The sequence below is a fragment of the Anser anser genome, assembly GCF_964211835.1.
Source record: "Anser anser genome assembly, chromosome: 2".
Lineage (NCBI taxonomy): Eukaryota > Metazoa > Chordata > Aves > Anseriformes > Anatidae > Anser > Anser anser.
Window position 1 is genome coordinate 12,352,406 of NC_139721.1, and position 27,878 is coordinate 12,380,283.

Here is a 27,878-nt window from a genome sequence, read left to right on the forward strand (position 1 = left end):
CAGCCAGGGAGCGTGGGCAGCACGGCCTGGATTAAGGCAGCTGATCCCCCCGCAGCCCACGTGCCTGTTGCTCACTCATTCCCTCAGCCCGAGGAGCAGAGCATCGGCCCTGTCCTCACCGCCACGAAATCCCTGTGTGGAGACGGGTGCAGCACAGCCCCGGGCAGCTCCATTGCAATACTTGCACAAAGTGCCCTGCGTCTGCAAAAGGAGCTGCGGTGCCTGTCAGCGCACCACCCCGCCTGGGCTTGAGTGCAAGGCGGCAATTCTTAATGTTCCGTAACGCCTCTGCTAACAAGTACCCAATGAGCTGTGTTTATAGATGTCCGTACGTATTGTCATACATAATCTTGGGCTTTAAATATTTGTGCTATGAATATTCACCTATATAGTATTATATAAATAGCTGTATATAAAACATACGTGCATAAAATATACATAATACATAAATATACATAAAATAAATATAATGTGGTGATACAAAATACAGATGTAAGAAATGTACAGTTAGAAAACATTCTGTATATAATTTTCTCTGTGAGGCTGCGCCTTGAGTGCTGTGTTCAGCTTTGGGCCCAGCAGTATGAGAAGGACATCGAGGCCCTGGAGCGTGTCCAGAGCAGGGCTACGAAGCTGGTGAAGGGCCTGGAGCACAAGTCCTGTGAGGAGCAGCTGAGGGAGCTGGGGGTGTTTGGTCTGGAGAAGAGGAGGCTCAGGGGAGACCTCATTGCTCTCTGCAGCCGCCTGAAAGGAAGGTGTGGGGAGCTGGGGGTCGGCCTCTTCTCACAGGTAACCAGTGATAGGACCAGAGGGAATGGACTCAAGTTGTGCCAGGGGAGGTTCAGGCTGGAAATGAGGAGACATTTCTTCTCAGAAAGAGCAGTCAGGCATTGGGACGGGGTGCCCAGGGAGGTGGTGGTGTCACCGTCCCTGGGGGTGTTCAAGGAAAGGTTGGACGTGGTGCTTGGGGACACGGTTCCGCGGGTGGCACTGGTGGCAGGGGGTGGCTGCACCAGGTGATCCCGGGGGGGCTGCCCCAGCCCCCAGGCCCCTGCCCGTATGCGCACCACACGCAGGGGGCGGGGCGTTGGGGCGAGCGGGCGGGGCCAGCGGCAGCAGGGGGCGGGTCCCGGCGCGGCGCTGGCCCCGCCCCCGGAGGGGCGCTGCCCACAAACACGGCCACGTGCGGCGGCGGCGGGGCCGGGCCAGCGCCGCGCTTCCGGCAACACGGCGCGCGCCGCCCATAAAGAGCGCCCGGCGCCGCCGCTGCGCCCGCAGCCGGACCCCGACGGCCCCGAGCCCGATCCCGGCAGCTCCCCAGCCGGCACGACCCGGTCCCACCCGACCCGGTCCCCCCGGACCCGATCCCCGCCGCCATGCCGTTCCTGGGGCAGGACTGGCGCTCCCCCGGGCAGAGCTGGGTGAAGACGGCCGACGGCTGGACGCGCTTCCTCGACGAGAAGAGCGGCGGCTTCGTCGGCGACATCAGCAGGTACCGGCACCGGCCGCGGTACCGGTGCGGGTCCCGGTCCCGGTCCCGACCCCAGCCGCCGCCAGGGGGCGCTGGGTGCGGGGCGCCGCCGAGGGGACCGGGGGGGGACCCCCAAAACGGACGGCGGCGGCGATTTGGGGTTGCCGGAGGGTCACCGGGGTCCGGGGGGTGGATGTGTGGTGGGGAACCGGGGGCTCGACCCCTCGCCCTTCGGTGGAAAGCCCCCCTCGGCCGCCTGGGGGGCTCGGTTAGGGCGCTGCGGGCTCGGGGAGGGGTGGGTTGGTTTTGGGGGGGGTGTTTGGGGCCGGGTTTCGTCCTAGCGCCGCTCAGAGAGGTGCTGAGCCCCACCTGGGGCTGTCGGAGGTTCCCCTTCTCCTAAAACCCCACCGGAGCCGCGCAGGCTCCCGGCTTCGTCACATGCTGTAAGTCAGCCCTGAGTCACCCGGCAGCGTTCTGCAGCACGGGAAATAAATAAACCCGAAAACCGCAGCCTGGCTCCCCCGGTGCTGGGGCCAGGGGGGCGAAGCGGCCCCGGGTCCCCTGGGGCTGCCCCTGCCGGGCTGGGGCAGGGGGCTGCGCTGACACCCGAGGCTTGTCTCATACAGAAACAGAGCTGCAAAGCCCCCCGTAACGCCTCTCTGAGGCACGCTGTAATTTGGAAATAGCCTGGGCAGCAGCAGCCTTTTATTCCTCAGCCTCCTCGAAGAAAATGTCAAAACGTTTGCTGCCCCCTTGGCTCTGGGATTTTGCCCTTAAGGGAGTGCCACTGAAAATCTCCTGGCTCTGTGCTGCCTTCGCTGGGGAGCTCTGGAGGTAACCTGCCCTCCCCTCCCTCCTTCTCCAGCAGCAAGCGCTTCCTTAGGCTTCCCGGTTCCCCAGCCGGAGAAGTATGGTGTGTCTGAAGCCATAAATCTTCCCCCAGATTATGAAGAGCTTGCCTTATGTGCAGCTTGATTAATCTGACTGCAGAGGGACTAAAACCCCCCGGGATGGTTTAAGCGCCGTAAAACTGCGTGGTTCAGGGCAGGAAGCCTCGGCAGCGGTACGGGTGTAATGATCCCTAGTCAGATCGCCCCTGTCAAAACCAACCTTTTCCTGCAGAGCTACGTCTTGTTTTCGGCTCTGCCCAGCGGGGTCCGGGCTTGTTGGCTGCGAGGGGACAGGAATGTACGTGACAGCGGCTTGGAGCGAAGGGGGATTTGCCGTGAGCCGCGGATGAGATCCTGTTGTGCAAGGAGGCTTACGCGGTGGCTCTTTATCTTTCCCTCCTTTGTGCAAGCTCTAAATCAAGTTTAGAATGCAAAACATCTATTTTGTAAATAGGTAGAAAAATGTCTGGCTGGCAGGAGTTAGCGTGTTGGGAGTACTGAGGTTTGGCCCGGGCTTAGGCATCTTCCTCAGTAAAAAAAGTGAGGAGGGTCCTGAGGTCCCGGTGCCTGACCGTTCAACCCGTCCAGGCTCCTTGGAGAACAATATGGAAATCTGTCAATACATAAACAGGGGAACAATCTGCCTCCCATGCTGGAATCCGTCCACTGCTGCTGTTATGAAGGCTTCGGGTTACAGAGTCATTCAGTAGGAAGTCAACAGCGCAGGGTGTGCTGTTGACATGTCAGATTTAAAGCAGATCTCTCGCGCTCTTAGGCTTGGATTCTGCCGCTGCGCTGGGCATGTTAGTCTGGCCCACTAACGATTTTTCGTGCAGCTTTGATAAAGCAGGAGCTTGAACTTCTCAAAAATGTTTTTGACTGCCGCGTTCTGCTGTCTGGTTTTGGTCCCCAGCATGAAGCAGCGCGGACAGGGGAAGCGAGCAGCCAGGGTGTTTTGCTCACATCTAGCTGCTGGCCCTGGGGACTGCCCGGTGCAGCTGGTCAGAAGCGTCCAGTTCCCCAGGCTGTGAGCGCTGTCCACCTGCATTTCTGCTTCCCTGCCCGTAGCGGTGGTGTGACCCTGCTGACAGCCACCAACCTCCCTCTCCCGGCCGCAGGCTTGGGCCGGCGATCAGATTTAGCAGCGGGGAGAAGCGAGGAGCCTTGTCCTGCAGGTTTCGTTCCTTTGCGGGAGCCTGTGCTGGATAGCTGTCAGGCGTGAGCCAGGCTGCGTGGTGCTCGTGTTTCTTTTGAGGCTACAGAGTGTAAACAAGCGGGCTGTGGAGGAAGCAGCCTGGCTGCGTAGGGGTCCTTGCGGCTGCAGCACAGGAAGCTCAGCACCGCGAGCAGCGGCGGGTTGCAGCAGCAGCCAGAGCTCCAGGGGTGTCCCGGGCTAGTGCTGCCACAGGTGAGGTGCCTGGGACCCTTCTTTTTTGATTTTGGGTCTGTAGGCAGCCATCCCATCCTTCGCAAGCTGCTAGAGCAGCTCTTTTTCATCTCCCAGGTGTATTGCTTGTCTTTTCGCAGCACCTGTGGGGCATCCCTGCACCCCTGGTGTGTGGGAGCTCTGGTGGGGGACCGGAGCTGGAGCCAAGAGCTCCTGGACAGTGCTGCCTTCCCCTGCACAGCCCAGGCTCTGCGCTGCGGCTGCCCAAGGACTTCTCGGTTTCACATTGCTGCACGGATCTGCTGATCTGCAGGCCTGCAGATCAGCAGAGATCTCGATGCGCTCGTTTAGCCTTTCATTGCCCTCAAAGAAAATAAGTGGTTACAGCTCCCTTTGCTAATGATAAAGCAAAGCTCCAGCAAATACAGAAGATGGAGTCTTAGATGAGAGATCCTAGCTGTTAATTTGTACAGCCACTGCTCTGTGGGCTTTGGAAAGCCACCAGTTAAGTCTGAACCTCAGCTGAGCTTTTCCTGTAAGCTTGAAAGCAGAATGTTTTGTAGGGACTCTGTTAATACGTTGCGTGTGAGTATGTGTCGTCAGATGTCTAAATGTGTCCTGGCAGAGAAATCTGTCTCAGGGATCTACCACCTACAGTAGGAGGAAGTGGTGTTATTTAAGCACAGAAACAGGTTAAAGAGGAAAAAAATGCTGCCCAACGGTGTCCCAGCACTGATGTGCTCTGCCTGCTCCTGGCTGTTAGTTGTGTTTTCTCCAGCAGAGATGGGGCACTGGAGACTCATTTAAAAATAACATTATTGGATGCAAAACCTGCACGCGGCCTGTAGAATGGTCTGCAATGAGGTAGCTTCGGGATTTGTAATGAAAACCTGTGTATTTTCTCTCCTTACAGGAAGCATAGTATTCAGCAGGCTGCAGAAATAAATAGAATCCTTGCTTTGTATCATTCACAGCTTTTGTAAAAAGGAAGATCACAACAAAGAGAATCTCTTCAACAGCCTCAACTATGATGTTGCTGCCAAGAAGAGGAAAAAGGACCTGCTGAATAACAAAGCCAAGATTCAGTGTAAGATGTCTGCTTGGGCATTTTTTTAAAACTAAGTTGTTGCAGGGGGAGGATGGAAAATGCTTCAGATCTATGGGTTTTTTGGATGGTGCTTGAGAAGCCTTCCAAACTATCTCAAAGGGCTTTGCGCCCATGTTTCTCTTAAGTAGAGAACTTGGATACAGCTTAATGTGAAGATTTATGCCCCTGTTAGTAATCCCTGCTCTGAGGAGTTGTACTTGTTGTGTTCAAATTTTTGTCATTTGTATTTGTCAGAAGGAGGGTAATTTTTTCCTATGGTACATTCAAATGAACCAGTTCCAGTTTTTCCCCCTGTAGACTTCCTCGTGCACAACAGGCTAAATTTATTTTTCCTTCCATATGCACGCAGAGCTCTAATCGACATTACTGGAGGCTATAAGCCTGAACGTGAGCTTTGATCGTATCTCTGCGCCCAGAGCGCGTGAAAAATGAACTGAGACTGCAGCTTGCTCAAAACAACGGGAGCTTGGAGATCGTTCTGTGCACAGCGAGCGGCCGGGGTCTCAGATGGCGCCCAGGGGGATAACGTGGGGATCCTGCAGGGACTGCAAGTCCTGCGTTGGTCCGATTGCGAGATAGGTACTGGAGTTAGTGAAGGCTCCAAATGTAAACATGCACAGAGGAAATGAGTTACCATTCCCACACTAGTATTAGCTCACTGTGGATCCCCCAGGATTTTGGAAGCAGATGCCAAAAGCTGGCCCCTCTGTGCATTCGGTTCTCTGTGTGAACAAACAAATGTTACCATGACAGTTTTTGGCTGGATTCTGCTGTGACCTACTCGTTTAAAAGGGCTCGATGCAGGATCTGCATGCCTGCGGCTGAGGCTGGGTTTGTCCTTGGGCTCTCAGTACCAGGCAGACGTACATCACTGTGTCCTTAGGTGGAAAAGGATTCCAAGAGCACAGTGTGTCCTTCAAGGCAAGGAGTCTCGTAGGATGGAGCGTTCTTATTCGTATTGCCTGTTGAATTGCCAGCATGTGGTGAAAGAAGGGTCAAGAGCCCATGTGAAAGTGGGGAGGGAAAAGGGCTGAGCCACATAACTGCTGTTACAGTGAGGACTTTCCTGCAAACTGAGCGAGCAGCATGTGGTGGGTACAGGGAAGCTATTTTGGGGGACGGATGGGACAACTCCTATTTCTGAGGGAAGGGAGGGGCAATTAGAAATAGGATAATTTTGGTCCCAAATAGGTTTTTCTTTTTTAGCAAGTTAGCTGCAAGTATAAGCATGCTCCTCTGAGCCTGACCTCACTGCTAAAAGCTCTCTCCCACATGCCTGATGTCTCATGACATTTTTGTTCAACTTCAATTTTGACATTCAATCCCAAGCCTGTATCCAAGGTAATGAATAGTTAATAAAATCAATAACAACAAAACCTGGCTGTCAGCCACGCTTTCTGTTTGGTACCAAAGAAGAGGAGGTGCTATGGTATATCCGTAGCTGGCAGATTAAACATTTACAGTCTCGAGCTCTGTCACTGAAACATAAACCCTTTTTAAGGCTCGGGGCTGTCGTCTCAAATGAAGGAGTATGGAAACAAAGCAGCTCAGCAAGTTGCTAGTTTTGGTTTCAGGTTCAGCAGTGTAAACACAAAAAAAAAACCTCCCTTTGTGATAAAAGGGCAGCGAGCATTGTGAGCAGAACAGAGATGCAGCCCTCTGCAGAGTAGAAGATTAACTGAGCAAAATGTGTTTTTAAACAGATTTCCACCAAGAGAAGTGGATCTATGTTCATAAGGGGAGCACAAAAGAGGTGAGTGCAACCGGAGGTTGTCTGTTCCCTTTTGTACTGTTTTTCCACACGGTGGAAGATAGCGAGCTGATATAAATCAGCAGAAGCTCTTAAGAGATAAGTGGAAGATCTGGCTTGTGGTTGGAATTGCAGTAATGATTTTAAGCCCTAATCAGGGAGCCAGGGCTTGCTGTGCAAGGCTCTATACATGTGTTTAAAATATGACTTGTTTGCTTCCCTTGGTTTAAAAAAAAAAAAGCCATTTGCGGACCAAGCCATAATACTGTTCTTGGCCTTCACCCAGCACAGTCCTAACATGGAAAATCATTGGAATTCATCACAACGGCTCGCTTGGGCTCGTGGAGGGAAGCGGCTGCATGAAACCACCCTCTGTGAACTTGGGCTGTATGTTGAGCCCCAGGAATGTCAGACTCCTTCTCCCTCGTAAATTCTGGAGGGATGGATCTGAGCTATCTAAGGGTCATGAATAGAGCTCGTGTCACTTTTGGGAAAATACCATAACCTACATTGAACCGTGCCCACTCTTGACGTCAGTAAGCGCGGCTCCATGGGAGATGGGACTGCCTCCTCTGGCTGTGAGCGAGTCCCATGCTTTGTACCCATGAGCTTGCTAAATTGAGTTCCCCTGGGTCACGTCTTCCTGATGCTGTCTGGATTTCTGTCTGCCAAAACATGACCCAGACTGTTTTTTTTCTTAGCGCCATGGTTACTGCACCTTGGGAGAAGCCTTCAACAGGCTTGACTTCTCCAGTGCTATCCTGGACTCCAGGAGATTCAACTATGTCGTGAGGGTGAGTGAAAGGCCAGGGCTTATCTTGCTGTGGTGGTGGGGAGGGTTCTGAACCGAGCATCCATCGGGTGATGGGAAGTACCAGCAAGGAAGAGGTGCGCGTGAGGATGTTGGGCCTTGCTATGTCAAGCATTTGATGGAAAATGTGTGGATAGACCCCAAAACCTATGCTCAGATCTGTTGAGATGGAGAGAGAGGGATGTGGTAGTGATGTAAAAGGTGGTTGGGCTGTCCTTATTCCAGCATTCCTAGTAACTTTCAAATATGTTATAGTGAACAGTTGATAGTTTCAGGTAATACATAATGTCAGTTGTGTATGAAATTCATGTTGGAGAAATAAAAACAAGTTGTTGTTTCTAATTACTGTATTTGAAGTCCTGCTTCCAAATGCAGTTCCTATAGTCCCAGGAGGAGCATGGACTCTGCAGAGGCCACAGAGCAGTGGGGACCTCTTTGCACAGGAGGCTGAGATACCTGCAAGCATGAGTGCTGGGGGGAGGGTGACATCCTGTGAAGTAACAAAGGAGAGACTTCGGGGAGCTGAGTCTTTTGGGAATAAGAAGATGGGCTGAACCTCATAGAAGTTGAAATGAAGGACTCAGGGATCATGGTTGCTCTTAATCCTGTGCGAGTGGCAGCGGTTTCAGTGGGTGAAGCATTCTGTTAGCACTGATGCTTTCAGTTGGTGGGAGTTGTCAGCCCCAGGTTTCTGCCTAGGTTCCTCATAATCTGACTTATCGTAACAGATCAAGGCTTCTCATTTCCCTCTGGGTTACCAAGAAATGGTGGTGTTCTGGGGTATCCCCTATCCTGAGGGCTGCAGATGGTTGTATGTTTATGCACATGTGATCTGCAAATTGATCTCAAATTTCAGAATGCTTATCAAGTCTTGGAATTTAATAAGCTTAAAAAAACCCTGTTATTAGCTTGAGGCTGTTTATAAACAGCTCCTTTTCACATTTCGTCAGCTGTTAATCACTGGTGAGGCACCAGCTGTTTAGGTTTTAGGTTCTGAAGCAAGCAGCAGTGGTATTGCTTTCCCTTTGAGTCAAGTGTCCTGAAAAGTCAGGAAGAAATGATCTGAGCAAGTTCACTTCAGTTCACCTGTTGGTTAGGTGACCAGGAGCCTGTGAAAACCCTGTCACCCTGGGAAGGGTACAGGCACTGGGGGGTGATTACCCACCCACAGTGCAGGAAGGCAAATGGTAATTCCTTGGGTGAAGTGCCACGATGGTGGTAAGGAGTGGGGATGATGCCAGAGGAAAAGCAGGATACAAGTCCGTTGAAATTCAGGCTTCCACATCTCTGAGAGCCCTGGGACAGCTTGTTTTCCTGCTTGCACAGAGAAGGTGGCTGCCAGGACAGATATTCACTGTTTTCTGATACTGGATATATACACCACCATGTCATCCTTAGGACAGTTAGTTTGTGCCAAGGCAATAACCCCTTGGTTAAATATAAAGAAGGAAAAATAAAACATGTATTTGGTGCTCCAAGGATTACCTTGATGGATTTTTTTTTACCTTACGACCATGAAAAACTCTGGAGACTTGTGCTAAGTCCAGCCTTAGGTCAGGCTCTGCCATGTGATGGGCTCCTGCTGCTCACACAATGTGACAGTTATCTCACACAGGGCTGCAGTGACTGGGCAGGAGGCCCATGAAACTTCTTAAAGAGCAAACTCAAATTTCAATGTAGTTGGTATGGACTGGTGGGATGCTCCAGCTGACTTCTTTCTTCTTTTTTCCGATGAGGACTTCTTCATAAAAGCATACCAGACCTGCCACGTGTCCCAAATAGCAGTGTTCTGTGCGGAAGTCAACTTGTATCCATGTTTCTACAAATTGAGCTTCTAAGGCTAAGTAGTCCTAAGGATACAGCATTACAGAGAAGTATGAAGCTTTCTAATTGAGGCTGACTTGTGGTTTGGCAGATTAAAGAGATATTAAACCTGGTACCATGGATCAAATATAAAACTGACTTCTTAAATGAAGGGGTTGTATCGGCCAAGTCTCTGGTGAATAGTAGCTCATAAAATGCCTGATGTGCCAGATTTACTCATGAAAAGCACTGCCTAGATGTGGATCTTGTTTATGGGTCTTTGCAAATTGCAGGCCTCCTAGAGCACACAGATGAGCGATCTGTCACATGGAAAATGCCTTGAATATTGGCAGGCAGAATTTTTTTCCCTTCCCTCCCTCTCCTTGTTCTCTCTGGTTCCACCCGTTGCTCAGAGGATCTGATTAATGTCACAGTATTTACTTCATCAAGCAAATGCTTTCCAAGGAGGGAAGCTGAGTTGGAATGAGGATAAGGATGCCCACAGAGAAAGAAGGGAGAGAAACTGCTGCAGACCTGGGACTCTGCTGGCTATACCCAAACTTTCTCTGTAGGGAAATAAGATACATTACTGCTGTTAACACAGGCTTTCAGGGTGACCATCAGCTTCCTCTTGCCTTTCTCAAAGCATTCCCCTATGAAAGTCTCTGAACATAAGTGTGTTTTCAGTACTGATTTTTTGTTGTTGTACAGAAGTCTAAGATATTCCCAGATTAAGTTCTTAGTTCCTAACAGGGCACTGATCTGTTACAAAATGGGCTCTTCCAGGTGAGGTGGAAGTGTAAGCACTGGAAAGCTTGTCAGGCTGTTTTTTGTGGTCAGGTACCATCAGCTGTAGCTGGTGAGTTCATGTAACTGAAGGAGGAGAAATCTTCCAACATCGGTCTTGTCTTGACAGTGCTGATAAAGTACTGGAAGAGTAAGTACAGGTATTAGCACCATGACCTGTTCCTTGCTTGACTGTTTGAATTATACCATCTGCACAGACATTACAGGAAAATGTTCCCTTTTTAGAGCTCATAAGGAAGGTGCTTGATTGATCCAGAAGATCCAAACTTTTTCGTATTGAAGCAGTCCTGATTTCTCTGCTCTTGCAGAATTAACAAAGACTGGAAGTGTTCCTGTGAGCATACGCAATATAAGCAGAGACAAGAGTGCCTGCAGCCCAGAAGTTGTTGGTTCTCCTCTGGGAACACTCTGTTCAGATGACAGTGAGGCTTTGCAGGCTGTTTCCTTCAGAAAGATCTGTCATATGATGGTTGTGTAGTAATGTCTCAAGGGAAGGTGCTGTTTCTGATCATAAAAGCTTAGGTCAGGTTAAGCTGCATGGGCACAGCTCTTGGAATAACATGATCTAGACAGCGTGCAGCCTGTTAAAGTAGTCTCTTAAATTTGTTTCTTCTTAAGTTTTTATAGCCCTTAGCTCCAGGAGTCCTGGATTTATGCTGTGCTGAAAGAATATCAGCTCAATGCTGCCTCATGGAGATCTGTCAGCACCTGCACTGTAAATCATTATAACTCGCCCTGCTGTTGTTCTACCTCCCAGCTTACAACCAATGTGACGTTTCAGCCACAAAAAGTGAAGGGCTGTGAGAACGGGGGGTGACAGGAGGGAACTTTTCATTGCAGTAAGCTTCTCCAAGCAGCTCAGGTGTGAGGAGCCCCAGCCCTGAGGAGCTGGGGGGATCCCACAGGATGCAGTCCTCCTTACCTACAGCAGGTGTTTGGGGCATTCTGGTGGGGATTTACACTCCAGCAGCTTGAGGCTTGTGATTTTTAACCATTGCTAAGCATTGCTGGGTTTGAGGCCAAGTTACACCCTCCTCAGTGCAGCGCAGGCCTGCAGAGGCCTTTGTGTCTCTGTGGGCCGTTTGGGGCTGGATTGCCTGCACCAGGAGTATGGCAGAAGTTACCAGCTGGCTGTGGGGTGCCTGTAAGTGATGTGCACAGTGATGAGTACAGAACACCACAGTTTTGGGGCCCTTGTTCCCTGCCATGTGTTACTTGTTTCCTTTTTTTCTCTCCTTCCCATGGGGAGGAAGGCCTGTTGTGCTCCCCGAGCTATGTGGCTCGCTGCACTGACTGTTAGTAGGGTTTGAGCAGGAAACCCCATCCTCTTGGTGTGGGGAGGAGAGCAGGCTCTTGCCCTGCTGTGGAAGCTGCTGTTTCCTGCCAGCTCTGGAATAAGCTGCTGCATCTCTTGCCTTTTCTCCTTGGCTGTTGCAGACCCCTGAGAGCAAACAAACTAGTGGCAAGGTGACAGGAAGGGTTTTCTGGGGAAGCTGACAGCCCACCTTTTTCAACTCCTGAGGATCTGAAAGAGGGAATTGGGATCTAATGCCCTCTTTTCAGGAGGGGTTACAGACTCCCAGCTCCAATTAAAATCAGCTGGAATGCAATTACTTAGTGTTTTCAAAAAGCAGGCCTTTTAAAATTGCTCTTAACCTTTCCCTTTGTGCTCTCCCCACCATCTGTCCCTCTCAGCTGAGCGTGGGCTGGACTTAATGCAACAGCATCATAACATGCTTGCAGCTCTCCACTGTTTTTACCCTACTCAGCATTAATCTGAACCCATCAGTCTGCTTTTAGTCGGTATTATGCAAGTGACAACACTGATTTGTATCATGCCGTAGACCCAAATTTGGCAGTCCATTAAATGAGGCTGTACTCTGGGGCTGTGCCAGTGCTAAAAGACCCTCAATTCACTGCAGCGTGTGGGGCATGGATGGGTCAGAGCCTGGCTGAACCGTATCCTTTACCTGTTTTACGTGTATTATATGAGGACAGAGGAATAAAAATGCCTTTTGGTCTGGAGGGCAAGCCAGCAGTCGCTGGGGAGTGGAGTAGTCCTAGAACTATTCACAACATAGTTTTCATATGGAATTTCATCCTGTGTTTATTGCTGCAGGGGAAGGGAGGTGACACGTGACATCAGAGCTGGTTCACCGAACATAAATTGAACCTTGATAAACACAGGCAAGGCAAATTTGAGTCTGTTTGTCTAGCTTAATTTTGTACCAATTTAGTGTTCTTCAAGGAACTGAGATTTTTATCTTTGGTCCTCGTAAAGAATGGCTCTGGCTTTTCTAGCTCTTACAGTGTTGCATTACGCGATACTTATCACTGGGTATATTTTAGTGTTTTCAGCGATGGGCACGGCATCGCTAACACCCAGCCTGGAGGAAGCTGTCCCTGTGCCAGTTCCTGAGCAGTGCAATCTGGAGGCAGCAGTTGTTTGTGCACAAGAGCTGATCTGCGTGCATGTGTGCCTAATGTACAGATGGAGTCTGGCAAGTTGATCACGATAATCAAAGGTCTGGAGGCTAAATAGGTTGATGTAAGCAGAGTATCGCAGGTTACTTCAGGATGCTGTTTCTTCTACTTCCTCCAGTATTTCAAGAAATGAGGAAAAGACTTAAGGCTTTGCAAGCATCTTGCAGACTGCCTTGTTTTTAAGAGTATCTGGGGTCTTCATTTTGCTGAGAGGCATCAGTGGGCCGTCTTGCTATGTGCACCAAACACTATCCAGCTCTTCCTGTATCTTGTTTCTACAAATGAGGCAAGAAAACAGGCAGCCTGCCCTTCACAGAAGTTAGCGCGAGCCTTTTTCCTCACTTTCTTTCAGTCACGCGAGGTGTAAGATATTCACAGAATGTAAACTCAATGCCATCTGATGATGGTGTTGGCCTGGAAATTAAACTGAAGAAGGCAACTTCGCTCTCAGCAACCTCACTGCTTCTAACTGGCAGTCACATGCCTGTGCCTGAGATGAGCAGAATGGGCAAACGACTGCAATAATTCCTCTCCCCGAGCTCTCTGCTTCATGGCAGGCTGCCGGTAACTTTATGGATGCATTCCTGTCATTCTTAAAACGGGGCGAACAGTTCAGCTCATGACTTATCAAGTCTTATCGAAAAACATCTTAGTTACTTGACACAAGTAGTTGTACCTTCTCTGTACTCTCGGCGGTGCCAGCAATGGGATACCGTAGCTCCAGACGATAAAGGATTAATAAGCTAGTCATGTGGTAACGTGTTGATTGATTTGTAGCATAAAAGGTTTTTCCTTTCCCTTCTAAATTAAAACAGAAGGCTATGTACATCCAAAACAAATGGAACGACATGTGGACAGCCTGTATTTATATAATGCTGGGGGAAGGGAGGAAGGCTTGGAAGATCACAAGCCACATGTTCTGCAGAACATGACCCGTAGGAAACTTCCACGGCTCTTCTTGCACCGGTAGAGAGCCCAGGGAGGAGAGGGCATCTGTCCCAGGGGAAACGCTTCCTTCAGCAACTGCAGCCCAAATCCAGCATTCAGCTAGTACACGAGTCAGGCGATCGGCGACAGGAAGCAAATCGCAATCGAAAGTAAAAGTGAGATTTCCCTGGTTCCACGGGGAGTAAACAGGACAAACAGGGAAGGGTGGATGGCTTGGGATTGTTACAGCTGCAAGAACTGCACAGAGGGGAAGAAATGCTGAGGGAATAGGGGGTTGTTAGAGGTGGGGGGTGGGAATGGTTTGGTTTTAATACAGCCCTTAACCTTTCCATCGTGGTGACAGTGCTCTGACAAAGCCCATACAACCGAGGCGTTTGACGTAAATTGCAGGGTCTGATTCTCATTACTGCCCCATCAATAACATCCCCATCCAAACCAGCGCTCGCTTGTGTTCCCTCATGACACTGCTTGTTTATGCCCCAGCGAAGGACGGTGACGTCGACCGTTCATTGTTCCTCGGTGTGAATAGATGCTGTCAGTCTGAGCGCTGCCCTGTGGTTTCCCTGCATCTCTGAGCCATGAAACCAAATTTTTCTCCCGAGTATCATTAGAAGGCCTTTTTTTTCCCCACCCCTTTCTATGTGGATTTAATCACTTCTCCTCTGCTCTTTTTTTTCCCCACCCGTGCATTAGTTTGCTGCCGTTCCCTCTACCTTTTATTTTCATGCAGCAAACAAGTGCCCGGACTGTTTTGCTGTGTCATGTGATGGGAGTTAAGATTAGAAAGGTATCTCTGCTCTCTAAGGCTTGCCACTTCTATTTTTACCCACAGCTGCTGGAGCTGATAGCGAAGTCTCAGCTGACGTCACTGAGTGGCATTGCCCAGAAAAACTACATGAACATTTTGGAAAAAGTGGTGCAGAAAGGTAAGAAATGGAAACGAAGCGGGGGAGGAGGAGTTGGAATTAATGTGGTGTACTCAGCATGAATGACATCCTCAGGAATACCCAGTGTAAGGTGGGGGAAGAGGGGCCACCCCTGTTTATTCCTGTAGTTCAGTTCCACTTTCCTTTTTGTCAGTGAAGGACTATGTAGAGTGGGAGGGGTGGGAAGAAATCTCCATATTTTGGTGGGTATCTGGGTGGCGATTCCTCCTTCTCCCACTTCCCTCGCTACCACTCCTGCATCCTGCTGAGTCCTATTTCTAACTTCAGAAGAGGCAGCTGCTCCTGCCCCCCAGCCTGACACATCGGCAGTCTCTGCTGCTCTGTCTCCAGTTTGCAATATCAAGTGCTCCCTCTCCTCCAGGGGAAAGTAAAGCTCGAGGGCTGTCTTCACCTCCCTGGGCTCCTGGTGGGGCTGGATTGCAGCTGAGAGGTGCTGCTTCCCTTCCTGGTGCTTTAGCTCTGACTGAAGCCTGGGAATGGAGAGCACCCTGTTGGGGTGTGCATGCACGATGAGGCTGGAGATGCTGAGCATCTCGCTGCCCGTCAGCTGGGGTGGTCGGGGAGAGGCGCACACACAACCTCTCACATGTAACAGAGGGGAAAGCTGGCTGGTTTCCCAGCTATGGAAATGGGAAGTGCTCTAGAAAGGATGGGTACCTCGTCTGCTTATCCTGGGAAGATCTCCATCTGTTCTCTTACCTGCTGTGCTTGGCTCATGTTTAAGTGCTTTTCTGTCAAAAGAAAAGCACAGGCTGGCTCTCTTGGCCTGTGAGATCACAGCAGGTAACTTTTCCCTGAGAATCATGTAGATTCAGAAAAGGATTTGGGCAGCTTCCATTTTTAACCTTTCCTGTTCCCCCAAAGTCCTTGAAGACCAGCAGAACATCAGGCTAATACGGGAATTGCTGCAGACCCTCTACACATCCCTCTGCACTTTGGTTCAACGGGTCGGCAAGTCTGTCCTGGTTGGAAACATCAACATGTGGGTGCACAGGATGGAGACTATTCTCCACTGGCAGCAGCAACTGAACAACATTCAGATCACCAGGGTAAGCGCAAATCTTGAAGGCTAAAAATAACGTGGCTTCTTCATGAAACCTTCTCATGTAGCAGCTTTCATCTGGGTGACTATATCTCACTGTACTCCCGATGCAGGCAGAGTGCTGGAGAAGGACCTGAGGTTGCCAAAATAACTGGCTGCATTCCTTGAGTTACTTGAGTCCCTTAAATCAAAATAAAGCAATAGTAGCCATTACATGTCCCCAGCCAGTTCAGTGTACGCAGTGTGGGATCATGTTGACTGTTACTGGTGGTGTGACTCCTTTCTGCTCCTGAGGCTCTGTGTGAACAGAGCTGGGCAGGAAACTATCTCCTCCTGAGAGTCTTTAGAGATGAGGCCTCAGTATGAAAAGTCAACTCAATCTTTTTCTAAAATCTGAGAAATTGCCCTCAAAAGTTGTTTATCAGATATTTGAGGTTTTTAGATTTGTTTAATCTGTAAATTAAATGCAAATTTCCAAATAGCTGCATAACTTCATGCTTCCTGGCTGAAAACATCAGTGATTCTTCCAGTAGTCTGGAGCTGGCTGTTCCAGCCAGACAAGTCCTGCTTTCACAACATCTGGTCCTCCAGCAGCAGCTGTGGAGCTGGGAGAGACGAATGAGTTGATAAATTCCTAACCTGGCTTTGCATGTGAATTGAAGGTGAACTTTCTCCACTTCACCTTGAATGGGTGCTCACTCCCCAGAAATGCTAAAGCCTTCCCCCTGCGCTGACCTCCCTGTCAATGTGTCCGCTGTAGGAGTCTTCTACAGTGAACTGAGCTGTGCAATTCCCACTTGGCCATACCAAAGCATGGCCAGAGGGAATTTTAAAAACACCTTTTTCCTTAGTGGGTCAAGCAGAAAGGCACTTCGCAAGGGTTGAGCAGAGGTCCTGCTTTCATCGTTCTTCATGGCTGTGTTTGCTGGGAACATCAAGAAACAGTTCCCAGTCCTTCAGTTGTAAGGAGCAATACAGGCAGAAGGATTTGGGAGAAGGTAAACTCCGGGAGGTCCCAGGGAATCTGAAGAACTGCAAAATCCACATTGCCTTATGTGGTGGTGGTCTCTGCCCTGCTGTGGGATGTGCCTGCCCCTGCTGGTGCCCACCTCTGGGGAGCTGCTCAGTGCCTGGGCACTGCAGGGATCAGCTCCGCTGGGGTATCTGTTTCCCTGACACCCCAGGTTAGGACCTCCTGCTCAACTCAGTAAATACAGTACGGGTTTTTTCCCCTCACCTTTACTGACTCTCAAAACTCCCATAAGCATTTCAAAGCTCTGCCTGCCCAGATAAAATTGCATCAAAATGTGCTTGTGAAGGGAACTGCCTTTTATGCACACAGTATAGGTTTGCAGACACTTTTCTAAAATATAAAAATATGTGGAGAGCTTCCAAAAAAAAAAAATTCACACCTCTGAAGATGGCTTCAGGTCAAAGTAGAACAAAACCTGAGTTTGAGGAAGGCAGAACAAGCCCAGTTCTGTGCAGCCAGATGCTTACAGTGCTGAGCGTTTCTGGTATTTCTGGAGGGGGTAAAAAGCTTCACAACAGCCAAGATAGACCTTTTTTAAAAAAAAAACTTGCAAAACACTGAGTATGTGCTAGAGTTGCATTAAAAAAAGGGCACAAAAAACAACTGTCCAGAAAGTGACAACATAATGATCTGCTCTGATCTAATCTGTGTTCTTTCTCCAAAGAAAGTAATGTTTGAAAAGTCCTGGAAAGGAGTACTGAGGGAAAAGTAGCAGCAGATAAGTCTTTGGCTCTGACTCAGAAAACCTGTATGGAGTTGTTTCAGTCACACTGGCTTCCTCAGAAATAAGACATTAGCGTGTGCTTGCTTGATTTCTGCCTTTCCCCCCCTCCCCCTTGCTGAACCAAGAGCCTCTGAGCACAGTCCTGCCTGTCCTGCCCTGGTGGAGCTTGTGTGGGCTGCCTGCAGGAGAGGGCAAAAGCCAGCGTGGCGGGGAGATCAATGGGAGGTGATCCAAGGCTGCGGTGCGTTCCTCCTGCTCCTAAAAAACGACCTCAGCTTGCACTGACGGGCGGGGACACAGTCCTGCATAGCCAGCGGGAGACTCATGGGCTTCAGGAATGATGGAGTGCTGCTCTCTGCCTCCTCTTCCATCTCCAAGCACGCAAGTGGATCGCACCAAGCAAACATCTGCGCGTAGCCAGGCAGCGTGCTCGCAGCTTAACCCTCAGCACGCGGCCGTGCGGAGCTCCTCTTGTCTCCAGAGCCAGCTGGTGTTAGGGGAATAGGGGGGGAGGTGGGGAGGGGGAGGCTGCTTGGGGCTGGGAGATGGGAACTGGGGATCAATTGTTTGAGGTTGGCTTTGGAACGGATACCCTCTGGAGGTGGCCGAGATGGTTCAACTCTTCTGAAGGGGTTGTCTTGCTGGTAGAGCTGGCCAAAAACGATGCCTGGCTTCAGCGGAGGGGTTCTTGCAGGTAGCAGGCAGTGCTGGGGGACCAGCCAGGCTGTATGGACCACCAGCAGTGCGGGCTGGTCCCTGGGGAAGGTGGGAACTATTTATGTGCAGTTGGACTCCTCGTGCCCCTGCAGTCTCACGTGGCTGGAGATGGGGCCGTGTGATTGAAAGCAGCCTCACGCAGCGTTCCCCTGCTGCTGGTGGCCCACGTGCTCCTTGTTTGAAACGGTTAACAGCCCTGCCAATTGCGAGGCGGGCGATGTGACTCTGCAACTTAAAAATAGCAGCATCTCTGTGCAGGGTAAACGATAGACTTGGCACATCTGTTGAACATTGTTTCTTCCTTGGGGCCCAATCCGCAAAGCTGCTGTTTGTCTTAATAAGGCTGGGGCTGATTTTGGAGCAGCTCGAGCCTGGGTCGTGGTCCTTGCTGATGCTTTGCTCCCGTGGGTACCTTGGATCGCCCCCGGGTGCAGGATCTGCTAATCCATTGCAATTGGTTTGTCCTGGAGCTGTGCTGCTGTGCAGACTTGTAAAATAATCCTGACCCGTGTGTAGACCGAGAAAAGGTGAATTGAATGGGAGCGGAGGTGGCTTTTGGCGCTGCAGAGCGTGCTTTGATGTGGCTGAACAGCCTGCGAAGCTGCGGCTGCAGCTGGTGGGAAAGGGGCAGGTTCCTCAAGCGTTCGGAGGAAGGGTTGGTTAGCCCTGCCGGCACTGCCTTGGGAATCCGTGCAGGGAAAATCCTGCTGCGGGTATTCATCGGCCGCCGCTGTGGTTGCAGTGGGATCTTGTGACGGCGTGAGCTGAAACACGTGTTGGAAGAGCACGAGATTCCCAGCAGCGTGGGTAACAGAGGGCCGAAGTTGGGAAGCAATGCCAGTATCCCTCACCTTGGGGGGAGGATGGTTAGGGCCTGCTGCCATGACGTAGCCGGCGTCCTGCTGTCGTGCAAGCCGGTGGCGGTGCTTTCGAGGACAGTGTCTTTTGAGTATGGATGTGGGATAGATGAGAAGAGGGGAGAGAGGCTTGGACTGTGACTCTGCTTCCTACTGCTTTTGTAATAAGAATAAACGGACCCTTCGTTGAAGAAACCTCAAATTCTTTTCAGAGGAAGGTCAAATGTCTCTTTGTTCAGAAGAAGGAGCTACTGCTTATTTTGCATGTGAAGTGCAATACTTAAAAAGTAGTAACTCTACTGCAAGTTAGAAGTACTTGGGCTTCCAGCTTCCTCTGAGCTCAATTTTGTCTTTTTTTTTTTCCAGCCTGCCTTCAAAGGAACCACTTTGACAGACTTGCCGCTCTGTTTACAATTAAACATCATGCAGCGACTGAGCGATGGGAGAGACCTGGTTAGCCTCGGTCAAGTGGCTCCCGACCTGCAAGTGCTCAGTGAAGACCGGCTGCTGTGGAAGAAGCTCTGCCAGTACCACTTCACGGACAGACAGGTACGAGGCGAGGTGCAGATCGCTATCAGTTGCCTGTTGCAACCTGTTAGCGAGTGCGTCTGTATGGGTAGGACACTCTTACTTGACTATCTTCTGGATCTGTGGGCTGTGGTGCAAGCCGATAACACAGGCTGGTATGGGAAAGGCTGTAAAGATGATTTATGAGGAGGGTTCTGCATGCCACAGCAATGATTCCTGAAATAGGAGTCTAAGGAATTAGTCACAGGGTGAACTTCTTCAGCCCTAATCCAGGTGGTAACAACTGCAAGTCATGGTTGCTCGCCCCACGTGTGCAGGGAAAACGTGCAGCCAAGCTCCAGCCTTAACTGCAGTGTCCTAAGGACTGACACCCTCGTGGAGAATCTCTGTGGATGTGGTTTGTGAGCAATGTGTTGTACTCCCCTGCCCTTTAGAGCAAGAAATCCCCTCTGAGCTGTTTTGTGAGTGACAGGACGGTGTGTGGAAACCAGCCCTGCTGCTACCCAAGTTGTACCTGTGTAAAGATCTTTGGCCTTTTGCAGGCTGGTAATCATCTAGGGTCTTCTAAAATTAAAAACAAATGGAAAGAAACAAACACCTCTCTGTTTATGGATGATGTTTATGTGTGGGGTGTCTATATCAGATCTCTGCACTTCAGGAAACATGTGCCAGATTTCCCTGCTGACTTGCTTTGTTTGCTCGCTCTGCATCTGACTTTGGAAGTGACTCTGGGGAAGTCATTGCTGTTAACAAGTACATTCAAGTCCAATTTCTGCAGCTAATGAACCCAAAAAGAAAGATGGAGGCCTCACAAGCTAGTGTGACAAATAACTGACTTGAACTTTGAAAACTGTTAAATGCAGTTCCACTTCCCTGCCAGCCCGAAACAGTGGCTAATGTAGTATGAAATAGCTCCCGGGGTTTCAGGCGTTCATACAGTAGTAATAGTGAAATGAGGCTAGACCCTGATAATGGTATCAGGTGAGGCTGTTGCTATCAGGAAGCCTGTTACAGCCGGGCATTCAGAGCAGGAATTTTCCTGGTGTTACATAGAAACTATTACGTGACAGGCAGGGATGGTGCTTAACTTAAACTTAAAGCAAGGGAGAGAACAAGATGGGTGGAAAGAAGAAACCATGATTCTATTTTTTTTTACCTACTGCACTTACCATCATATTATTTCTTTCAGATTCGTAAACGGCTAATCTTATCTGACAAGGGGCAGCTGGATTGGAAAAAGATGTACTTCAAGCTTATAAGGTGTTACCCACGGAAGGAGCAGTACGGTGACACGCTGCAGCTGTGCAGGCACTGCCACATCCTCTCCTGGAAGGTAGGAGGTGGTGGTGGGACAAACTTGGTTGGGGCAGGAGCCGCAGGGCACCCAGTGCTTCCTCTGATTGCAGCACCTTAAAGAAGCTGCAGTTCCTTTGCCTTGCATGATCGGGTGTTTTCCTACATCTTAATCCTCCCTCAACTATTAAGACCCTTTCACCATGCTTCAGGGATTCCCATCTTGTCTACGCTGAGCAAGTTATTGCTGTCAAAGCCAGAAGGGAGTGAGATGGGCATATTGTCAGGCTCCTTGTAGCAAATTGCATTAGCACTGCCAGCAACCCCTGCCACTCATTATGTGGAGGTGAAGGTCTTGGCAGTGGGATTAGCAAGAATGAGAGCTGATGGCTATAAAACAGCCCACAACACGATTCTGCTGGCCTCTGCGTTGATATCCACAGCACATCTCTAGACTTAAACTCCTTTAGCTGATGGTAGTCTCCGACCTGTAGTGCCTCAGAGAATAGGAGGAAAGAGTGAATTGGATTTTTTCTGGTTTGATTTTTTTCTGGGTTTATTTCCCCGGCCTTCACAGTAACCCCTAAAATATGAAGCCCAATTCAGAGCTGTCTGCTTTGGCGAGAGTGGAAATATTTTGGGCTCCGCTCTGTTTGCAAGCAGGATGTCTGGCGGAGTGGCAGCACTAAGTTGGCACTTAGGTGCTCTGGCACCCTTTCTGCAGTCTCTCTAAATGGAGTTGTTTTCTCCTTTCCCAGGGTACTGATCACCCTTGCACAGCCAACAACCCGGAGACGTGCTCCACCTCTCTTTCACCGCAAGACTTTATCAACTTGTTCAGATTCTGAACTTGGATCACCGCAGCTTACGCGATTCTTACAGGACACTTTATGCCACTGAGCTTGGACACTCCGTTTGTAAATAGTGTAAATATTCATGTTTGTGTGAAGCTCCTGAGTCAAGGAACAAGAGGATTTCGGAGATGAAAGGTGAAATTGCTCACTGACGTGCAGCACTTAAGGAATACAGAATTCCATAGGACTGGTATATAAATGCAGCATGTTGTACAGAGTCCCTTTTTTATGATCAGAGTACAAGATACAGGGCAAAACCTTCGTTTTCGTTTTTAGAAGTTAAAAATGAATTTGCCCCGTAACCATTTGAGAACTTCTTTGGTTTGTTTCTAATAATTGAGAGAAAGCAATATGAGGCTAGGACTGTTGAACTGTTTCTCCATCTGGTTTTATTTAGCAGACATATTTATAAATATGATGTTTTTAAAAGTATTTATGAAAAATATCCCTGTGACAAGTTTAATAATACTTCTGTTTTTAAAAAGGAGACATCCTGAAATACTTAGCGTGGAACTCTAGCCTACTTACAAAAGAATCGCACCATACCACTTTCTACCTCTAATAGATTGAGTACCTTTCAAACAAAAATCCAGTGTACAATGTGAACTTTTGTATTTTGTACAATGATTTAAAGGGAAATGTTTGTGATAGTAAGCATCTTTTCTTGCATTAATGCTTACCTCTTTACGTTAGTTTTCTTGCTCTACTCAGTGCTTGAATGCCTAGATGATAGGCACTGTATAAATACCTAAGACTTTACTCCATCCTCTTTTAATACGTTGGTTTTATGAAAGATTAAGTAAAAGGGAAGAGAAGTCAGGAGGATGAAGATTATCTAAAAGGGAGGAAGTTCTATTATAGGGAAACAAAGGACTGGGTTTAATCTTGCAACATAAATTCATATCAACTCCGCTAGGTTAATTGCACTGGATGAATTCCCAAGTGAGGTTAGAATCTGGTTCAAGCCCATGTCTTCCTAGTTTTCCAACATATACACACCGCTCTGTGTTCCCACTGCTGTCAAGTGAATTAAATCATCTTGGAGCTGGTAATTAGTAGGGAGATTAGGGCTGTTGAGTCTAGTGAAGTGATGCGGTTTTTATTCCTTGACAGACTGGCAGCACTCTGTTTAATTTCAGATTATTGGAGTTCAGGGTGGTGAGAGACCATGAAGAAATTGGCCAGCATTTTGCTAAAAACAGCACTCAAGGCTGTGGAAAGTGAGGGATTTCCAATATGGCAGTCAACCTCTTCTGTTATTTCTGTGTGCCAAGGAAACGAAGACCCAGTCTAGTCCCTTCGGCTTCCAGTGCTGACCTTCTTTATGGGATCTTTTAGCACTAGCCTAGAGCGAAGTTTTCAGTCCTGTGGAGCAAGTGGCCAAACTCCTGACATCGTTGTGGCCGTGATTTGGCTCACGATCTCTTAGTGAAAAGCGGAACCTTATATACACGCACCATGGTGGAACTAGAAGATTCCAGCTCATATTTAACCATTTGAAAACCTGCGGTGGAAAGGTTTTGCCATTTGCCAGTAGATTTCCTGTATAGCACTTTCTCTGTGCGCAATGGAAGCAGGATACCTCAGGAGGGTAAAAATTAGTGGGTTGTGTCTGACCATGTACAGAGAATTGAGGAAGAGGAGTACTCAGGACAATTCAGGAAGAACTACTTGAGTTAGTATTGTTAAATATTCTGTTCCTTTTTTTTAATGTTTTTATAACTGACTTTCAACACTTTTCTGCATCTGTTTGTATTTTAAAAAATTGACAGTATTTGCGTTTTTGCAAACTAAATCACTTTGCATACCCTGGAAGAAACTCAAAAAGGGGAAAAAAGTTGCCTCTAGATGGAGCAGTGGGGAAGAGGGGAAGAAGACTGGGAAGGGGGAAGGCAGGAAAAAGTTGACGAGAACTGCTGTTCTCCTACCTTCCCCCAGCAAACCCAAGTTTTTCCTTTTCTGGAGAGCTCTGTGAGCCAGTGCAGCCCTTAGCCATGGCCAGAAGCTTGGCAATATCCAGAGACAAGGAGAAAACCTGGGATAGGAAATACTATTTTGGTGTTGGTGCTCTCTCCGTCAGTTTGCTGGTAAAAATAAGCCTGTTGATTATGTTCATGTCAACTGAAAGTGATTTAAAAGCTGATGCCTTGGAAAAATCATCTTGTGCTTGTTTTGGGGGGATGCTCATGAGTAAGGGAGGCTGGTTTCTGTTTTCATTCCCGCAGTGATGTCAGCGGGTAGGTGAGGCTGGAATCCGCCTTGTTGAAAGAGGATGCTAAGGACAGGAACCTGCAAGTGAATGAAGTATTGCCACTGTCTTGGGAGACTCTTGTTATTTTTTCTGCTAGTGAGAGGACTCGCATGGCCTTCACCGTCTCCATCTTCTGCTTCCAGCTCTTGACGCAGGCGTGGTTTGGTTTGCAGTCCTTCTGCCCCTGGCATCTGCAGTGAGTCAACCTCTCGTGATGGAGGCGGCCTGAGCTGCTGGGGGTTTCTGTGTAGTCTGAGGCCCTGCTTGCCAGATGGCACTTACCCAACAATGAGATTGTTGCACTGGGTGAATTTTAAGCTTGGATTTAAATCCAGCCTGCACGACAAGACAAAACCCCAGAATTTAGCTGTGGTCTGGGAACACCTCAGCTTTCACCACTGCCTTTATGAGCCCTTCATTTGTTTTGAGCAGAGTTTATGCCATGTCCCCCTGCCCAGAGAGCACGGGTGATGCTGTACTTACGTACAACTGAGGCTCCTATCTGCAAAAGTTAATTTCAATTAGTGTTCTTGTAGCACAGGGTAGATCTCCAAGGGTCAAATTGCTGAAGATCAATCTGTTAATCCAGGCACGTGTGTTGCTCGTCCTGAATCCTGGGATGTTGCTGTTGGTGTCCCAAGTAGCAGAAAACCAAGCAGCCACTGTGCTGGAGAACAAAACTGGCTAAACAAAAAGCAGAATGTGCCTCAGTCACCATCTTACTGCCCCAGCAGCTGTCAAATCAGACCCTGATCTCTTTGGGAGAGTCATTGTTCCTCAAGTGGCTGGTACAGGGAGATACTGTGGGAGATTCGGTTCCGTTTTGTGCATTTAAAACAAAATGGTGTTGCATCCAAATAGCTTGGTCTAACCACTTGAAAACAAAATGATCAGTATTCAGCAGTGCAAGTGCATCTGCTTGGCTTTGGATGGCAGAGGAGCGAAACCAGCCGTGATAGCTCGGGACCCCAGGCAGGATGGTGTAAGGCTGCTCTCTCGCAAGAAGGACCTTTATTTTAGGACAACTCTGGCAAAGCCTACTGTGAATGGAAAACAGGCTTTTACTGTTGGTGTTTTGGAAATCGAGTGTTCTTTTCAAACAGCATCTCATCCTCAAGTTGGTGGCTGCGTTCCCATTACAAATGCGTCGGTTCTTATACTATGAAAGGAGGTTCTTCCTCTCTTTGGGTTTTTTTTTTTCTGCTGCCAGTGTATGCAAAGAAATATCTTTATCTTCAGAGGTTTTTAAGCAGTGCAATGGTGTAGAGCATGGCACTGTGGAGAGGAAAAACAGATCCATGCAGGGGAGGAGGCTCAGAAAGGGAGAGATCTTTCTGTTCCAGCTTTCTATAAGAGGCAGGTGTTTGGGGTTCACTTTCATGTGATAGCCACTTCAAGAGGCACCATTTCAGCTGTACATACCTTAAGCCATTTGTATTAACTACGGTATGGTAAAGTTTGATCCTAAAATGTGTGCACCTCCTCTTAACGTTGTTTGGGTTTCTTTTATCAATTGTGAAAGCTTCTAGATCCTTCTGTTTTGTAAAGCGATTAGAAAAACTTCTATTGCTCTGTAGACATTGCTTTTTATGTAAACATTTAATTGCACCCTGCCACTTTCTGTATATGAGAGTATCTTTTCTATCATTTTTCTTTGCCCCCCCCAGGTTTTGAACTGTTTGTGTTCCCGTTTGTTTGACTGCTCTCGCAAAGCTCTCTCCTCCTAGAACATACACAGGTACTACACCAGCTTTTCCTGCCCAGAAAAATCCCTGGCCTTTAGTAGCTGAAATTTGATTTAGAGCAGGAACATTTCAGGTTGTTACGTAGCTAGTAAATCAGATGTGCTGTTTCACGCTTAGGCGCTGTTCAGTACAGCGAACCAGCGCTGTCCTCTGGGGTTGTTCTCAGAAACCTGTTGCACAGCTTCCCCACAGATCAGCACCTTGCCAAAAAGAAATAGCTTTAAATTAAAATGCCACTCTTCCTAGCTGGCCTGTTAGCAGAAACAGAGACCCAGCGGAGCTGATGTCTGCTCAGGTTGATGAAGACTGCCAGTTACGAGGTCGGGGACTCTGGTGTTCTGCCTGTGCTGCTGTTTGCAGCTCGTTGCTTGTGATGATGCTCATTAAAGGCCCCGAAGACACAACCAGGTGTCCGTGTAGCTGGCAGCATGTGGCTGCTGGGGCATGAGCTGCTTTTCCAGTGCCTGATTTCAATCCCCCATCTTCCTCCAGTGATTTCACTGACAACAAATAGGCCTTGCAGGATTTGGCCCTGGGGAGAATAAATCTTGCCTTTGGCATAGGTAGTCTACTGTATTAATATCATGAACACCAGAGAGATTCCCCCTCCGTTGGCCAAGCGTTGCCTTTTCTCCCCCTGGGAGGGCAACTGAGGGTAAACTTTGCATTTCTTTAGCTATTACGAGCTGTGCAGAGTGCTAACAGGTCTGCTACCGAGGGAGCATTTTAATTGGAAATGGCAAATATGCTCATCTTTAGGAACTATCTGCAGTAATTATAAATACTTGTATATGGAAGAGAGTGTGTTCTGTTTTGTTTTTCTTTAAAGTTGTAAGTAGAGATGATATGAAGTGAAAGGCATCCCTTGTATAATATGACTTCTGTTTAATATTACTGTGTGGTTAAAATCCTTCCATATAAATTTGCACACTTTTTCCTCTTCCCTTGCATGTTCAACTCTGATTTTTACAGCTGTTCTGTGCAGACAGTAATGTATTTTTGTAAAACATTTTTTTGACACTGAATTGCAATAAATGTTCAAACAATGTGAACCACAGAGTTGGTTGTCTCACTGCTTCCAAGTTGTTGACCTTATCGGCCTTGAGCTTCTCGTGACTGTAAGCAGAAACTCTTCTGCAGGAACATCCAGAACTTGGGCTGTCATGGCACTAGGCACATGGGGAATGTCCAGGATGGAGCTGTCACTTCACTGCAACTCGAAGGAAAATGAGGTGAATGGAGCACTTGCTTCTAGTCTAACTAGCGCCCACCTACAGCTCATGCACTTGAATTTGCACTCTACCAAAGCACAGGAGTGATTGTTCCAAAAGAGATCTCTAGCGCTTGCACTGATCTGATAGCTTCACTTCCTGGCTTAGAGAAATGTTTTTCTAGCCATGTTATCCAAGCGACTTTGATTTATTTTTATTTTTGTCCCAGTTATTGCATCTGGTTAGTCAGCACTGCAATGCTCAGACCCAGGCTCCTGGCCAGAGGGAATGCAAGCGAGGAGCCCACTGAAGGGAGTCTCAGTAAATTGGGGAAGAAATAATAATAGAAAAGGCAAACATGTCTCGGGCTGGGACGGGATAAGTTATCTTGGTAAAACGGGATGACTTGCTGCATGGAAGCCAGCTATGAAAACAAGAACAAAAAGCAGATGCTTTGTTTTTCAGTACATTTTTCCTGTTAGGTAGGGTGTTTGAGCAGTTGCATGTGTCTGCATGTGTCTTTTTGTGGTTATGCTGTATCAGGAGTGTAGTGAGAGGGTTGCATCCCCAGTCTTTGGAACGTGGGACAGCGTGCAAGATACTGGTCTTAAGCAAGGCAGTGAGTAAGCTGTTCAAATGCCCTTCCTAAATTTCTTGGAAGTACACAATTTTACTTATTTTTGTAGACTAAATCCTTTAAAGGGGATACCCGGTCTCTTTAGGAATGGGTGGGTCAGTGAGCTCTGCCCGTAACCCCTTCAGGTGACAAAGGTCTGGCCGTGCCTTTTCCCATTTTCGTAGTGCTGTCGCTGTAACACCTCCAACCTTCCAGGAGCTCACCAGGACTGGAGCAGAAGCGAGCACTGGAACAGGCTGTCCAGGGAGCTGGTGGAGTCCCCATCCCTGGAGGTATCTGAGATGCTTGGATGTGGCACTAAGGGACATGGTTTGGGGATGGGACTCAGTAGGTCAGGTTGGTGGCTGGACTTGATGATCTTGAAGGCCTCTTCCAACCTAGATGATTCTGTGATTCTACGGATGGTCCAGCAGCCTGAAGGAGGCCCTGCCTTGGTAATGATAATGTGGCACCGGCTTAGCTCCAGTGAAACAATTATTCAGGGAGCTCCTTGGAGTGCCCTCACCACCTGTCTTAAAGCCCAGTAAAGAAGTAGAGATGGGGCAAAACCATTCTGAAAGCTACTTGCATAACACAATTT

General features: G+C 48.6%; 1 protein-coding gene across 1 annotated transcript; it reads left to right on the plus strand.

Moving 5' to 3' along the window:
• The first annotated feature begins 1,204 nt into the window (after nucleotides 1-1,204).
• Nucleotides 1,205-26,505, plus strand: FBXO32 (F-box protein 32). The gene is made up of 9 exons (XM_083825590.1): nucleotides 1,205-1,492; nucleotides 4,723-4,835; nucleotides 6,560-6,609; nucleotides 7,308-7,400; nucleotides 14,292-14,385; nucleotides 15,271-15,455; nucleotides 19,146-19,328; nucleotides 20,497-20,640; nucleotides 21,359-26,505. Exons 1-9 carry the CDS (start codon nucleotides 1,377-1,379, stop codon nucleotides 21,446-21,448), a joined length of 1,068 nt encoding a protein of 355 aa, XP_083681716.1. The 5' UTR covers nucleotides 1,205-1,376; the 3' UTR covers nucleotides 21,449-26,505.
• The last annotated feature ends 1,373 nt before the right edge of the window (nucleotides 26,506-27,878 follow it).

Coding starts and splice junctions, on each gene's coding strand:
- FBXO32 (XM_083825590.1), top strand. CDS start 1,377: ATGCCGTTCCTGGGGCAGGACTGGCGCTCCCCCGGGCAGAGCTGGGTG. Junction 1,493..4,722: donor TTCGTCGGCGACATCAGCAG/GTACCGGCACCG, acceptor TATCATTCACAG/CTTTTGTAAAAAGGAAGATC. Junction 19,329..20,496: donor ACCACTTCACGGACAGACAG/GTACGAGGCGAG, acceptor TATTTCTTTCAG/ATTCGTAAACGGCTAATCTT.